The sequence below is a fragment of the Pimephales promelas genome, chromosome 22, assembly GCF_988280905.1.
Source record: "Pimephales promelas chromosome 22, fPimPro1.hap1.1, whole genome shotgun sequence".
NCBI lineage: Eukaryota > Metazoa > Chordata > Actinopteri > Cypriniformes > Leuciscidae > Pimephales > Pimephales promelas.
This window is the reverse complement of record NC_142790.1, coordinates 23,417,516-23,432,937: the sequence shown is the minus strand read 5'-3', so window position 1 is coordinate 23,432,937 and position 15,422 is coordinate 23,417,516. Positions and strand designations below refer to the sequence as shown.

General features: G+C 36.3%; 1 protein-coding gene across 1 annotated transcript; it reads left to right on the top strand.

Moving 5' to 3' along the window:
• Positions 1-14,503, top strand: olfm3a (olfactomedin 3a). Its single transcript, XM_039684433.2, has 6 exons — positions 1-433; positions 7,005-7,148; positions 9,664-9,819; positions 10,043-10,262; positions 11,357-11,463; positions 11,639-14,503. The coding sequence occupies exons 1-6, from the start codon at positions 365-367 to the stop codon at positions 12,314-12,316; spliced, it is 1,374 nt and encodes a 457-aa protein (XP_039540367.2). The 5' UTR covers positions 1-364; the 3' UTR covers positions 12,317-14,503.
• Positions 14,504-15,422: the final 919 nt, after the last annotated feature.

The window sequence follows — 15,422 nt, the reverse complement described above, 5'->3', positions numbered from 1 at the left end:
ACTGACAGCCTGACCATCTCAGCTCACACAAGCGTGCATGCATTGGAACGGTACAGTGACTGCATTCACTCCTCGCCACCGTTGCTCAACAAGTTAACGTTTGGAATAATCAAATGATGTCACATCCGCTGTTATTAAGCTCGCCTTGGTAGCGTTGGATGCTCTCACGCGCTGTCTGCTGATGAACCCTCATGCGCGTGCGGTCTTAACTTTGGGCGCTCAGTATTGGCTGCACGCGGGAAGTCGCGCGGTGGAGCTGCACGGTAATGAATGTGTATCAATCCGCCCTGTTCTGTTCTGGCATCATCTGCCACACCGAGGACGTGATATTAACACCAGAAAAGTGCGATAGAGACGTGACAGCATGATCCTTCTGTTCGGTGCATTAAAGCCCCTGCTTTTCCTCATTGTCTTCGGACTGTATCCATCCATGGTAAGTTGATGTGATGAGTTGCAAGCTAAAAGATTTCACGATAATGCAATGCACTTGATTTCTCTCTCTATGTATGTGGATATATTTTCTATTTTAAATTAAGTTGGCTGCTGAAATCTCAAAGTTATATATTTTTTTTATATATAATTGTATAATATAATTTCATATAGGGTCCTCTAACACTGGAGTTCTCAGGATTATGCATCATATTATATGTACGTGATGGAGGAAAATAAAACTAGACCACATATTAAACTTTGGTTTATTCAAGCATGGAGAGCCATTTGTCTTTCCAGATGTTTTCCAGGAATGCATTATTGAGTTACAAACAAATAAAGGGACTTGCAGCAAATATTTATAAGCATTGGAAATATGAATTTTGTAGATTTTTTTTTTTCCATTGTCAGTGTGGACTCATACGGTGCATATTCTTATGATATGATTTTACCAGCCAGTGAATATAATGGTGGATTGATCAATTCTGGTCCACTGCCCAACACAGTAAATAAGCTAAATAACCTTCCACTGTAAAAATGATAAAGTATTATGACAGCAGATTACAAACAATAGTATTAATTAAATGCAATGTTTAAAATGATTCATCAAATGAGCTCAACAAAGGTGAATATTCGAAAATGAGCAACTGCACAACATAAAACAAAACAAATTTAATTGAAGTTACTTTTTTGCCCAAAACAGAACTTGAATGTTAATGAATAGTATGAAATAATCTGTAATTAGATTAATATAATTATATAGATTAATTATATATTTATATGTAATTAGATTATATATAAGTAATATTTCTGATGATGCTGTGTCAGTTGTTAAGCAAATTGTTCCCTCTGTTGTAAAGTAAAGTGCTTGTCTAATGATCATACTAATTACATAAACGTGACAAAAACCAAACATGTATGGAATAAGTGCGACATCAGAAACCAACTAGTGACAACAAAATCAAAACTGGCAAATGGTCAGACAACGCAACCTTAATTACTTACGCCCCAGTGCACACTGGGAAGGGGACTAATGGGAATGAACCACAAGGAACAGTATGTCGATTTAAACTGCTTTTTGCATATGCTGGATTTATTCAGTCTCTTCTATTTTGAATTTTGTGCCATTAACAAAATATACAGTATAACCAGTCTGCATATAGCATTGTCATGAAATCAACAGATTTGTTTTAAACAAGCTGCTCTCTTTGAATGCAGTGTTATCAATGTAAACTGCAGGACACTAATGCTGAAAAAAAAAAAAAAAAAAAAAAAAAAAAACACCATAATGAGATGTAACAAGTGCTAAAATGAGTGTGGTGCTGTGTTTCAGATTCACCTGAAATGAACCAATCACACACTTTCAGGATGTCTGCATGAACTAGACACGTCTGCATGAATTGATTTTTGTCTGATAAATTTGTTTCACCATTAGCTAGTACTTCTGCTGGCATTTTGACCTGACCAATATGAACTCCACAAAATGTCAAAGGTCCAAAAGTACATAATACACACAAAACCCCCACAGACTCTAAGACAGAAGTGCTGTTTGTCTATGAAAATGAATGGACGTTAGTGTAATGGGCTTCTAATTACATTGTTGTTGCTTGTGGGATGAGTGATTCATGATGATTAATTTGACGTGCTGAAATGCGCTTTTTATGGTGACAAATTGCATTACACACCTACGGGATACAGCTTTCTAATGTCAGTGGAGGGATCTCATAATAACAGTAATACAGACCTTCACCTTATTTAGCATTCAGTGTTCAGCTTTATGGGAAGTTTTTGAATGACTTTGAATAACCGATTCAGTCAAATATTGATCTATTCACATTATGTTTCTTATAATGTTGTGTTGTGAATATCAAGACGTTCGTTTTTTGTCATCTGGCCCAGAATACACTCTTAATAATAAAGGTTATTTATAGAGATTGATGGTTCAATGAGGAACCTTTAGCATCCACTGAACCTTTCCATTGCACTAGTGGTAAAAGTTTCTTTAATTGAGATTATTAAAATGTTCTTCAAACTAAGAAAAATTTCGTTCTTGTAAATTGGATTGTATACCACATGTCTGCAAAACCACCATTTATGAACCTCTACCTTATGTGACATTCATAAAAGATATGCAGAGCGTATCTGACTTTATGAAATCTCATGAGGTATGTTTGCCAACCATCTAATTTTCTAATCTGAACATTACAAACAACAAATAATGAATGAATGTCACTGCATGTTTGATAACCACAGTACGCGTGCATATGATGAATGTAATAAACCATACTTGTACAATATAATAATAAATCTGCTGTGCACGAACACAGCCACACACTCACTTATTACTCTACAGATTTATCGCTGAGAAGGTGACTGATAATGAATGAAAGCATTCCTTTTATCTTTCCATGCCTCGTTCTCTTTCAGAAGTGTACTCAGATATTGAGATATAGTCTAGAGGTCAGAGGCGCACAAGAAAGCAAGAGTGAAAGCCAGCGAAAGAGAAAAAAAAATGATCCCAACTTCTCTGAGCAGTCTTCATTTTCAAACAGGTGTTGGTTAAATCGGCACTTGATTGAAAGCATGACAGCATCAAATATAGTGAAAACTGAAGATAGGAGGGCTGTTTTTAATATCACAGAACAATTCTCAGACATGGACATAAAAATATGGACGGAAATGTGAGTCCATTTAAAAGACATGATCATCAGTACCTGTGTGGCCAATGCATGTTCCTCCACGCTCTGTCCAGTTATAGTGATGATTTGGTATTTCTCTGTCTGGATTGATGGTGGATGTGATTTGTTTGCATCAACAAACATAAGTGGAAGTGGACTTGAATGTTGCACTCTGGGTGATTGTAAAAGAATCCATCATTTTGTGCTTTGTTGAGATACTGCTGATGTTGTAATGTAAGGTACGTGTATAACTACCTTACACTGCATTTATTAGAAATTGCTCTATTACAGAAAATATTGCAACGCAAAATAGCAATTTCACTACCGGTCTAGAGACAGGTTGTCAGTCTTTTGGTGTGGGGATTTTCAGTCACTCTTTGTACCAGTGACTGCATTGAAGTACCTCGAGAGCGATTCGAAAGCAAATGGAACCACCTGCTTTGTATGTGTGTATATATATATATATATATATATATATATATATATATAGGTCTCCTCTCATGCTGTTTGAGCTGATCATTTGAACGTGCTTTTCCCAAACATTATTAAAGGGGTGGTTGATTGCGATTTCACTTTTTTCATTTTAAATAGTGTGTAATGTTGCTGTTGGTGCGTGAACAGTATCTGCAAAGTTGCAGCGCTAAAAGTTCAATGTAAGCAGAGATATCGTCTTTTAAAAATCAGGAAGTTGAATGCCTACAAAAACGACTGGATTGGGACTACAGCTGGGTTTTAGACGTCACTAACCCATACATTTGCATCAACCCTCCCTCCGGAATATGCAAAAAAGGGCATGGCCGTATTTCTGCGACTCATCTAAAGTGTGTTATGTTCACCCAGCTGTCAGATCTTCTGTGTTTGAGCTTCCCACGTATGTTGTAGTTCGTCAACAATGGGTACAATTTATGTTTGATTATGTTCCTGAAAATTACAATTGTAATTTAGCTCTCTGTGCTGCGCATTTTACCATGAATCTCCATGAATTCAATGCCAGATTCAACAAGAAACTGTTGTAAAACATGAAACAGTTCCAACTTTAAAACCAGAGGCAGCAGTTGTTGGGCCACAACCTGTAAGTAGGCTAAGACTTAATCATTTTAAATGTATATAATTTCAGACGTAATGTTTTAGTTTTATCAAATCCCAGCGCTGGCTTTATAGCCACTTAATTATGCCATTTCATGTCTACGACAAATGAGTACAAACATTTTGGACCTGAATTTTGTATAAGTACTAATGTTGTAAATGTATTTTTCATGTATATATACTTTATGACGTTATTTTTTGATTTGATGAAGAACGTAAACCAATGCCAACGCTGTTTGTGTATAGTAGCCAGTTAGTTCGATGCTATTTTGAGTAAGACAAACGTGTCTAAAGTTCAAAAATATAGGCAATAAGAGCCGTGTTTGGCGAGGTTCTGCTTGCCTCTCTTCATCGCCGCTTTCTGGGTCTGATTCTGGCTCATACCGATACTGCAGTATTGACACCATTATTTACATTTGACAGGAACAACACATGCAACTTCATCCGTAAAGGTAATGGGCGTGAAGTTTCCGGACAATGTGAGCAACAGTTTAGCCAATCACAACATACCAGCCCAAACTAACCAATCTGAGCCCATTGCCTGTTTCTGAAGGAGTGGGTTCATAAAATCAGGAAGTCAACCGGTCGTTCAAATGACAGAGGAGAAAGCGGCTGACAATAAAGGTGAAATTGATGAAAAATAAGACTTTTTAAAAAAGAAAAAACATAAATACATGTTACATTGCACCTCATAAACACAATCCTGCAAAGAAAGAAAAGCAGTAAACCATCCCTTTAATAAAACATGCACTTAACTGATTCGTTCAAAAACACCAATTAATTCAGGAACGAAACTATTGAACATCTTTATGAGCGAGTAATCATTCACTGAACCAACTCGTTCATTCAGGAACGAATAATGACTGCCTGTATGAGTGAGTCATTGAATTATACGCCTAACCATTTCACCAATTCATTTAGAAAAACTAATGCCAGGCCCTGTCCAGAATGGTACACTTTCATGCACTTTCGGTCTTGTGGACTTACAATGGCTTCCGCGTGTCTGTTAAGCCCATAAGACAGATCGCAGGGTGTCCTATTTGTCATTTTAGGTTTCAGAAGGGTCTTTTTGAGCGGTCAATCGATTCACTGAGCCGATTCATACAAAACACAGCTTCATTCAGGACCAAAACAAGTGAACATCTTTATGAGCTAGTCATTATTCATTCAGCCGATTCGATAAAAGCACACATTCATTCAAGAATGGCACAATTCAATAATTCAATTAATCGATTTGATTAGTTCAAAATGAAAGATGATCATACTGTGTTACTTTGTGTGAGTGACTGTTGTATAAAAGCAATGTCACCCTTAACAATACAAAATATATAGAGAGGAGAAGAGCGGGGAAAATAAGAATGTGTGACAGAGAGGCAGAGGCAGTCAAGGAGGGCGTCAGTAAATTCAGCGTGTGCGCGTGCATGTATGACATGGGATGCCTCTGTCCTCAACGGGAAAGCTTATCAGTTTATCCTTTCAGGTGAATCCTCAAAACCTCCTATCGCTTCTCCATCCGTTCTTTTCTCTATCCCAATTCTTTCCCCCTGTATTGTTTTTGTTTATTTTTTTAAGCCCTGCTTGTATCCGGCGAGTGCAGTTACGCGTCTTGCATTCCAACTCTCAGACTCGACTGTACAAATTATACATCAAAGCTGGGGAATTGGATCAGTTACAGCGCAAGTGAATTAGAGCGAGAGAACACTGGCATTATTGTGACTGACAGGGACACACCCACTTTATGATGTCACTGGCTCTCAGGTCCAGTAAAAAACAGATTTCCAATAGATAATAAAAGTGGTTTTATCATATGGGTTTTTCATTTTTAAGTGATTTAATTCATTGATCTTCTGAGAAACGTGCATTGGCACGCCTCCTTGACTGTTTTCACTGGTAAAGCATGTCTTTAACTGTTTACGAGGCCTTTGCATGATAACAGATGGGTTTAGCATCTTGCCATAGCTTTGTTGTTAATGGTGATCTCAAGGCTGCACAAAAGAGATTTTAAAAGTGGATAAAATGCAAGTCCTATTTTAGTTCAATAATAATAATTAAATATAATTTTAGAGTAAAGGGACAGTTTACCCCAAAATAAAAATTCTGTAATTTACTATCAACCCTTATGTCAATCCAAACCTATATGCCTTTTTTCTTCCATGGATTAAAAGCTTTCAAACTTCAAAAAGGACTCAAAAGCTCCATAAAAGCAGTCCAAGTGAAATGTTCTTCTGAAGTAATACTGATAGATTTTTGTGACAAATTCACTGAAAATCTTGACATCTGCCCTAGTTTTCCTTAGCATTTTCATAGCAATGTCAAACAAATTCGTTTTTGATCTAGATCTTTTCATTGAATCGGCCGATGAGTTCACAGAATGATTCATTTGGATTTGGATGTCACTAGAGATGGTTACAACAGTTAACAGCTCTGACGATAATCATAACGGGGCTAAAGGCACACCCTACGGAATATGTATATATATATATTTTTTTACTGAACATTGATGGATTTTTTTTTTTGAAAACAAAATCGTATAAATGTATGAGGCGCTGTGGGTCTTTTGCCTCACACATGGGGTAAAAGGCTTTCCAGCATGGGGCAAAAAGCAAACATTATTTATACAAACACTATAAAATAATGTTTATTCTTAATAATAACTTAATACTTAAAAATAACTTAATACTTTACTTTACAATCACTTCAGCAGGTTTGTGCTATTTTCTGTTTATTTTGATAAATAAAATAATGAATTTTCAATAGATACATTGAAAATATATTTATATAAATGTATATATTGTGTGTGTGTGTCCACAGACAATTGGTCCCAAGGAAGGATGGCAGGTGTATAGTTCGGCACAGGATGCAGACGGACGCTGTATCTGCACAGTGGTCGCACCGGAACAAAACTTCTGCTCCAGGGATGCCAAGAGCAGACAGCTCCGACAGCTGCTGGAGAAGGTCTCGCGTATAATAAACACACACATTGTATCTCTTTTCTGAAATATATCTATAGATCTATATACGTACATACTCTACCATTCAGAAATGTGGGGTCAGTAAGATTTTAAAAACTACGACTACTTATTCAGCATTAAATTGATCAAAAGTGGCAGTAAATTATTTTACAATGATAAAAAAAAATCTATTTCAGATAAATACTGTTCCTATTACCGAATCACGATTCCACAAAAAATTAAGCAGCAAAATAAGAAAAAAAAAACACACACACACACATATATATATATATATATATATATATATATATATATATATATATAAATAAGAAATATTATTTGAACTCCATATAAGCATATTAAAATAGATTATGATGATACTAAAGACTGGGGTAATGATGCTGAAAACTACAATTTTAATCTATATATATATATATATATACATACATATATATATATACACACTGTAAATAGAAATGTATTTTAATTGGTAATAATATTTCACAATATTACTGTTTCAAATAAATACTGCCTTGGTGAGCATAAGACTAAGAGACTTCTTTCAAAAGCATAAAAATCTTATTGACCCCTAACTTTTTCGAGGTAGTATATGTATACACATTTATTTTTTCCCCTTAATATATTCATGGAATTGAATCAAACTTGCCAACTCATTTTTGCAACTGAATTTTAAAGATATTTGATAATATTGGAACATCTTTGTCTGAATGTTGTCATACTGTCATACTAACGAAAGGGTGAAAACTAGCCTACCCAGACGCTTTTTCGGAAATGTAATGGCCTAATAAACGGGTGCATTATTTTTTATATAGTAATACCTATTACCCATACAATAATGGGGCAGATGCGTTGTGAATATAATGTGAATATTCAAAATACTGCAAATCCCTGTAATGTCACAATGTTTTTTCACTCTGCATTTCTTCTTGCTTCGCACTCACACAGGCATCATTTGGCTAGTGTATATTGTGTGGACAACTAATGTACTGTTTTGCCTCAGGGGGTCACATTTCAGGAGCTACAGTACTGTACAGCTCACCACTAATACTGACATAAACAAACACACACACTTGTCCTCTTGCTCTTGATTTTTCTCCGTCTCTCAATCACATATTACATATTCCCCTCCCCCACCTTTTATCCTCTTTTATCATTCTCATTCCCACTTAGGACCTTTAAACACACACACAAGTAAAAAGCAATAGCACTCATGGGTGCTTCCATTGCATTCACAAGAGGCTGATTTTATGCAGGTCATTAATACCTGATTTTATGATAAATGATACATGCCTCAATTCAGCGGGAGCCTGACTGCCGTTAATATTTATATGTACATTTATTAACGCCTCCATTTTCCCTATAGCCTGAAAAGAAATCCCAGGCCTACATCTCATTCATGATTCATGGATTTCCACTTTTCTCGTGCCCCAGTCAAGGCAGCTAATCAGACAGTTTGATAGGGACAAACACCATGAGATTGGAGTGACTGCCTTTTTTTTTTTATCAGCCACTTTTTAAAAATGAATTAATTGTACCGGTAGTCAGTTTATCCATAACATATGCAAAGAAATGTATCTTTGGAAAGTGCTTCTCACCTGATGAGGTTGAAGGGATAGTTCACTCAATAATAATTTCATCTACTCACCCTCATGTCCTTCAAGCAATGTATTGTTTTCAATAAAACAAATGTCCATGGTGACTAGTGGCTGGTCAAAATATGCAAAAAAAAAACAAAAAAGTACTATACATATGAATTGTCTATGGATTTTTTTGTTTACTGCATGATGCAAAGGTTCTTTTTCATGGTTTATTATGGCTTATGCTCAACAAGGCTGCATTTATTTGCTCAATAATATTTTTTTTTTACATGTAATTTATTCCTGTGATGCAGAGCTGAATTTTCAGCATCGTTACTCCAGTCTTCAGTGTCACATGATCCTTCCAGAAATCATTCTAATATGCTGATTTGCTGCCCAAGAAACATTTCTTATTATTATGAAAAATTGAAAACAGTTTTGTTTTGTTTTTATAGGAGAACCCCCAGTTTAGTCCTACTTCTTAAAGGAGTAGTTCACTTTAAAAAAAACTTTTTGCTGATAATTTACTCACCCCCATGTCATCCAAGATATCCAAGTCATTCTTTCTTCAGTTGAAAAGAAATTAAGGTTTTTGATGAAAACATGATTCCAGGATTTTCTCCATATAAATGGACTTCAGTGGGAAACAAACGGTTCAAGGTCCAAAACACAGTTTCAGTGCAAACTGCAAACTGTTGAAAGGGCTTTAAATGATTCCAGACGATGAATAAGGGTCTTATCAAGCAAAATGCTCATTTAAAAAAAAAAATATAACAAAGTTTAAGTTTTATAAGCTCAAATGGTCACCTTGCTCTGTTCTGTGATGCACATTCGTGACTCATCTATTCGAACTTGTTCATCGTTCAATGATTTTTTTTTTAAAAGTGAGCTACTCCTTTAACTTGTGCTTTTGTGATGCAGGTGCAGAACATGTCTCAGTCCATTGAAGTCCTGAATCTGCGCACGCAGCGCGATTTCCAGTATGTCATGAAAATGGAAAATCAAATGAAAGGGTTACGGACCAAGTTCCGGCAAATTGAAGAAGACAGGAAAACTATAATGGCCAGAAACTTTAAGGTATGTTTTTTTTTATTATGTTACAATAGATTTGCTGCATGGAAATGCAAACATCAGCATTAGGCATGAATATTGTATGTGTTAAGTCAAAACGCTAAACATATGCAGGTCTATCTATAATAGAACTACATGCGTTTCACGACTAAACATTGTTAACTGGAACCAAGGTGTAAAGCATAACAGCTTTGTGTGTGTGTGTTTGTGTGTGTGTCTCTCTCTACAGGAGCTGAACGATCGTATGGATGAACTTCAGCCATTGATTCCTGTGCTGGAGCAGTACAAAACAGATGCTAAGCTGATCTCTCAGTTTAAAGAGGAAATCAGGAATCTTTCTGCTGTGCTGACGGGCATCCAGGAAGAGCTGGGAGCTTATGACTATGAGCAGCTCTATCAGAGAGTCCTCAGCCTGGATAGCCGTCTACGAAACTGCATGAGCAAACTCAGTAAGTATAAGTACTGATGGAATTTACTGGACTTTTAAAGGGGCCATATTCCACTGCTTCATATCATTTTACATTGCATTAGAATTAAATGGGGTTTGTTTGCTAGTGTATCTTTAAATATTCTATCTGTAACTAACCTCTGCTATGATTGACTGAACCTTTGGGTTAAGCAACATGATTAACTAGGTTTCAGAGTCAGACTCAACTGTCCCATTGAGTTTCTTAGGGGGTTTACAAAAGATGTGTTCTTGCAACAGCTATTTGGAGGTGAAGACAAATAATAATGAAAGGATTGAACATGTAATTGATGCAAAGCTGAATTTTCAGCATCTTCTGTGTCACATGATCCTTCAGAAATCATTCTAATATGCGGATATGAGAAACATTTCTTATTATTATCAGTGCTGCTTAATATTTTTGTGGTAACCATGACATTTTTTTTTTAGGTTTCTTTCAATTCAAAATGAGAGTATTTATTTGAAAATAGGAAAGATATTTAAAATTCACCTGTACTGAATAAAGTAAAAAAAAATATATATATTTTTTTTTTTTACAAAAATCTTACAGACCCTAAATATTAGAACAATAGTCAATGTGAACATCCAGTTGTTCCTCCCCCCTTGATTTATGGCACCGTATGCATTGATATTTATTGAAATTAATTTAGCTTAAAGTGTATTATAGTACAGCCTGTAAAAAAACACATCAAAACTCAGATTTGACCCTCCAGCTACAGTTTGTCCAGATTACTCTTAGTGAACGTTAAGCAAGGCAATTATACAACAATGTGTTTTCAACAATCTTCATATAACACCTGTGAATGTGATGATGAAGTGCTAAAAAGCCTTTCAATATGAATGAGTTGATTAGGCAAATTCAACAGATGTTCTAATATGTTATTAATAACTCTTATAATTACATCCTAGCGTTGGGGTTTGGATGCACTAAGCTAGTTCATCATTAAAAGTTGCTGTTGTTTTTTAAATGCACCGAAAGCAAGTCTTTTGAAGGAATCAAATTGCTTCTAGGGAACCAGCCATTTGAAAAAGAGATGATGTTAAAAATGAAGAATATTCATTTGGATTTTTTTACAGCATGTGGGAAATTAATGAAAATCACCGGCCCTGTGACGATAAAGACATCCGGGACGCGGTTTGGCGCATGGATGACCGACCCTTTAGCATCTTCAAGAAATAACCGGGTGAGTTCTGGAGGGGGGCGGGTCTATGTTCTTCAAGCTGATTAATGTTCTGACATATCCCTGATTAATCTTCTTCCTTCCCAGGATTGCTAACAACCGGTTTCCACCAGGTGTAAAATTATTTAGTGAGCCACTCATCTACATACTTTAATCTCCCTCTGTCTTTCTCCCACAGATTTGGTATATGGACACTTACACCAACAGCAAGGTGGTTCGAGAGTATAAATGTATTGAAGACTTCATCTCCGGTCAGGAATCGCGAACCTATTACCTTCCCTTTAAATGGGCTGGAACCAACCATGTGGTCTATAATGGCTCTCTATACTACAACAAGGAGCAGAGCAACATCATCGTCAAATACAGCTTCGAGACCGGACGGGTTCTCGCCCAGCGTGCCTTGGAGTACGCCGGCTTCCACAACGTCTACCCCTACACCTGGGGAGGCTTCTCGGACATCGACCTGATGGCGGACGAGCTGGGTTTGTGGGCTGTGTACGCCACCAATCAGAATGCAGGAAACATTGTGATTTCTCAGTTAGAACCGCAGACGCTGGAGGTTCTCCAGACGTGGAACACGGAATACTCCAAAAGGAACGCGGGAGCGTCGTTCATGATCTGCGGCACGCTGTACATCACCAATTCCCATCTGACCGGAGCCAAGGTGTATTATTCCTACAACACAAAGACCACGACGTACGAGTACATGGACATCCCATTCCACAACCAGTACTTTCACATTTCCATGCTTGACTACAACGCTCAAGAACGGGCGCTTTACGCCTGGAACAATGGACATCAGGTCATTTTCAACGTCACGCTTTTCCATGTCATCAAAACCGAAGATGATTCCTAATGGACATACGGTCTGGATAAACGAAACTTATTTAATGTTATTTTCTACGCGTTCATGGTTCTTTTCCCAAATATTAATAAGACATGTCGCCTTTACTTCACCACAGACTACGGTTCGAATTGAGCGTCGTCTCGCCGTAGGACTGATGACATATAAAGACTTGATGCAACGCCATTACGAACAGAACGACTTTTGCTTTTTTACTCACCTGCTCTGAAAGTTAGGTCTTACTTGCAATATGTGAGCCACAGATCGCTCAACAGCATGAATGTCTGATTCTTTTGCCATCCTTTATGTGGTATTTGTATATCAGAAATCCCATTTTCTTATATAGTGATGTACTTTTGGAAACAATAATTTGTCCAGAATCTACTGGTAATTTCTTGTTGTGTCAAGTTTAGTTGTACAAACTGTAGAGCTCTGAATGTGAACCTATGTAAATGATTGTAACATTCATTGTCACTGTGAGAGGAAATATTTTATATTAAATCTAGAACAAAACAATAAATCAACTGGAATGAAGCCACAAATCTACATCCATAAATGTAAACAACAGAACAGAAAGGAGCCATGTGCGAGTGCGACAGAGCAATTTTGTCGGAATTCAGCCCGAATTCACGGGGGTTATAATGAGGTCATTTGCTGATGATTGTGACAAGCCCGAATGCGGTTGCGTTCACATTAATTTACGGGCAGCCCTTCTCACTTGATGACTTTGAATGCTGTCCTTTGGCATTTTCAATCAAGATCAAGGGCACAGGATCTGGGGGGACGATTCCAACTCCTCTCTGCAATTTCCTCTCCCTTCATTTCTGTGTCAAGCGTCCCTGTCTGCTTGGGCACTGGGAATTTAAATGCACTCTTACCACCATCAATTCAACTCTGGGAATTGATCACCCTCTGGGATTTACTACTGCTGTTTCCTCCCATCACGCCCAGTGCATCTCTTATGAATATTTGCTTACAACAAGTTTGCCTAGTCTTGCAATAGATCTGCAATCATAAAGTTTAAATTGCTTTTTAGTTTTGATGTTTTTTGAGCTTAGAGTTTCAATTACAAACCTAATTAGATTTCCCCCAAATATAGTTCAAAATCATAAAAGCAGTCCATATGACTTGTGCCCCATATTTAGCATTTTCTGGAGGTTTTTGTTGTTGTTTTTTCTTTATTTATTAAAAATAGCTTCTTCTTTTTTTTCCCCCTGCATTAGAAAGTCACAATTTCCTGTGGGTCTATAAAAAGTCCATTAGAGTTTTGTATTTTTTTTTTTTTCGACCACATTATGAGGCCTATTTCACAATTGCATAAAACTAATTGGCTCAGCAGAGGAGTAATATCAATATGAATATAAATATTTAATACTGTTTTATCAGATGATAAAGCCAGTACAGATTGCTATTCACATTATCTTTTCAGCAGTCACCTGATAGTTTCAGGTAAGGCAGAGGAGTGTATTGTGCTCCACATTGCAACTCATTTTAAATTCCAGAGAATGTGCAAAAAAAAAAAAATGAGAAACTCAGTGGCATGCCATACTATTTCTATTCTCCACCATTGCACTGATATTTATAGACTACAGGAAAAACTTGCCAGTGGAAGAAACACAAATAGTTTTACATACTGTAAATCCTAAATGAGACTTACAGTATATTTGCATTGCATTGATTTAGTTAATTATGAGAACAATACTTTCTTATATACTTATATACTTTCTCCGTTCACGCTCTCTCTTCACACACTAGTCAAGAAATGGAGTCTGAGTTTGAAAAGAAAAAGAATGCCAGAAGGGAGGCTGCATGATAAATAAACAAACTTCTGACTTTTCAGTGACTTTTAGAAACCGTTCTTATTTTTATTGAGTTCTTACACACCCTGAGTCTATTATATAATGAGAAAAAAAAAAAAAAAAACACCAATCCAACTTTTGCTCTTTTCCAGAAAGACATCTGTCTGCAACACTGATCTGTAGCTTGATCTGATAACTTCTGTCCTTAATGCTGAACTGGCTTTAGTCTTATTTTAAAAGATCATTACTTATGTAATTATGCATATGAATTTGAATATGGCATGGCTGTTGTATTTTGACCCTTACACTCTGATCTTCACTAGAAGGACAAATTTCTTGAGCGAGTTTGTTCTCCGGCCCTCTGAACCACCAATTAAAAGGCATAGTGTTCAGCTGGGCATTTTATGTCTCAGTTGTTTTTCTTTAACAGCAGACTTATCTCCCAGCAGGACTTTTAGATCAAACAATACATCTGGTGATGGTCGACTTGATTCTTGATTAAAGGTATTCCCTTTTCTTGTGAAATTGAACAATTACTTGTTTAACCGCTCTGTTTTTATGGTTCCAAAACATAATTGCCAAATTACGTAGACATTGCAATATTGCCATAGACATGATTGCAGATTAATTTATGATTGTATATCATAGGGCTGTCAGTCGATTTGAATTATAATTAAAAGTCGGCTTCATAAATTGAATAATCAAAGGTAAACTGTGGTAGTACCTTTAATTATTAATGGTATGTACCTTACAATTAAATGAATAATAAGCATACACCTGATACACTGTGGTAAGCTTATTTTAAGTGTTTTTGTTTTTACCTTTTTTTTGAACAGGACGGATTTCACTGGAAACAACATGCATACACCATTAGCCAGTGTATGTTTCGTCATATCCGAAAATAGAGAGAAGTTGTTTCGGCTACTTTGGCATATGTATGGGTTCAAATTTTCACATAGATATATTATATTTCATCAATAACTTTTTCTATATGACTGAACATAAACTTTTAAAGTTTGTCAGTTTGTTCAAAGTAAATAATATTTGTATGGGTCAAGCGATAGCAGTATCGCTTTATTTTCTTTAGATTTTGCATAGTAAATTGCACTACATTTTGACACTCATCGTTTTTATCATCATCAACATAATTTGATGAAAGTCATGCCTTATGATACAGGTTCAAACTCAATCTCTCACCACATTATGAATGTAGAGCAGTATTTACTGAACAACTTTGATTATTTTCCAACACAAGCCTAGAATACCAACATTGCCTTTTGCCATCTTGACACAGGCCCAAACTAAAGCCGAGAGTAATT

Coding starts and splice junctions, on each gene's coding strand:
- olfm3a (XM_039684433.2), top strand. CDS start 365: ATGATCCTTCTGTTCGGTGCATTAAAGCCCCTGCTTTTCCTCATTGTC. Junction 434..7,004: donor TCGGACTGTATCCATCCATG/GTAAGTTGATGT, acceptor GTGTGTCCACAG/ACAATTGGTCCCAAGGAAGG. Junction 10,263..11,356: donor AAACTGCATGAGCAAACTCA/GTAAGTATAAGT, acceptor ATTTTTTTACAG/CATGTGGGAAATTAATGAAA.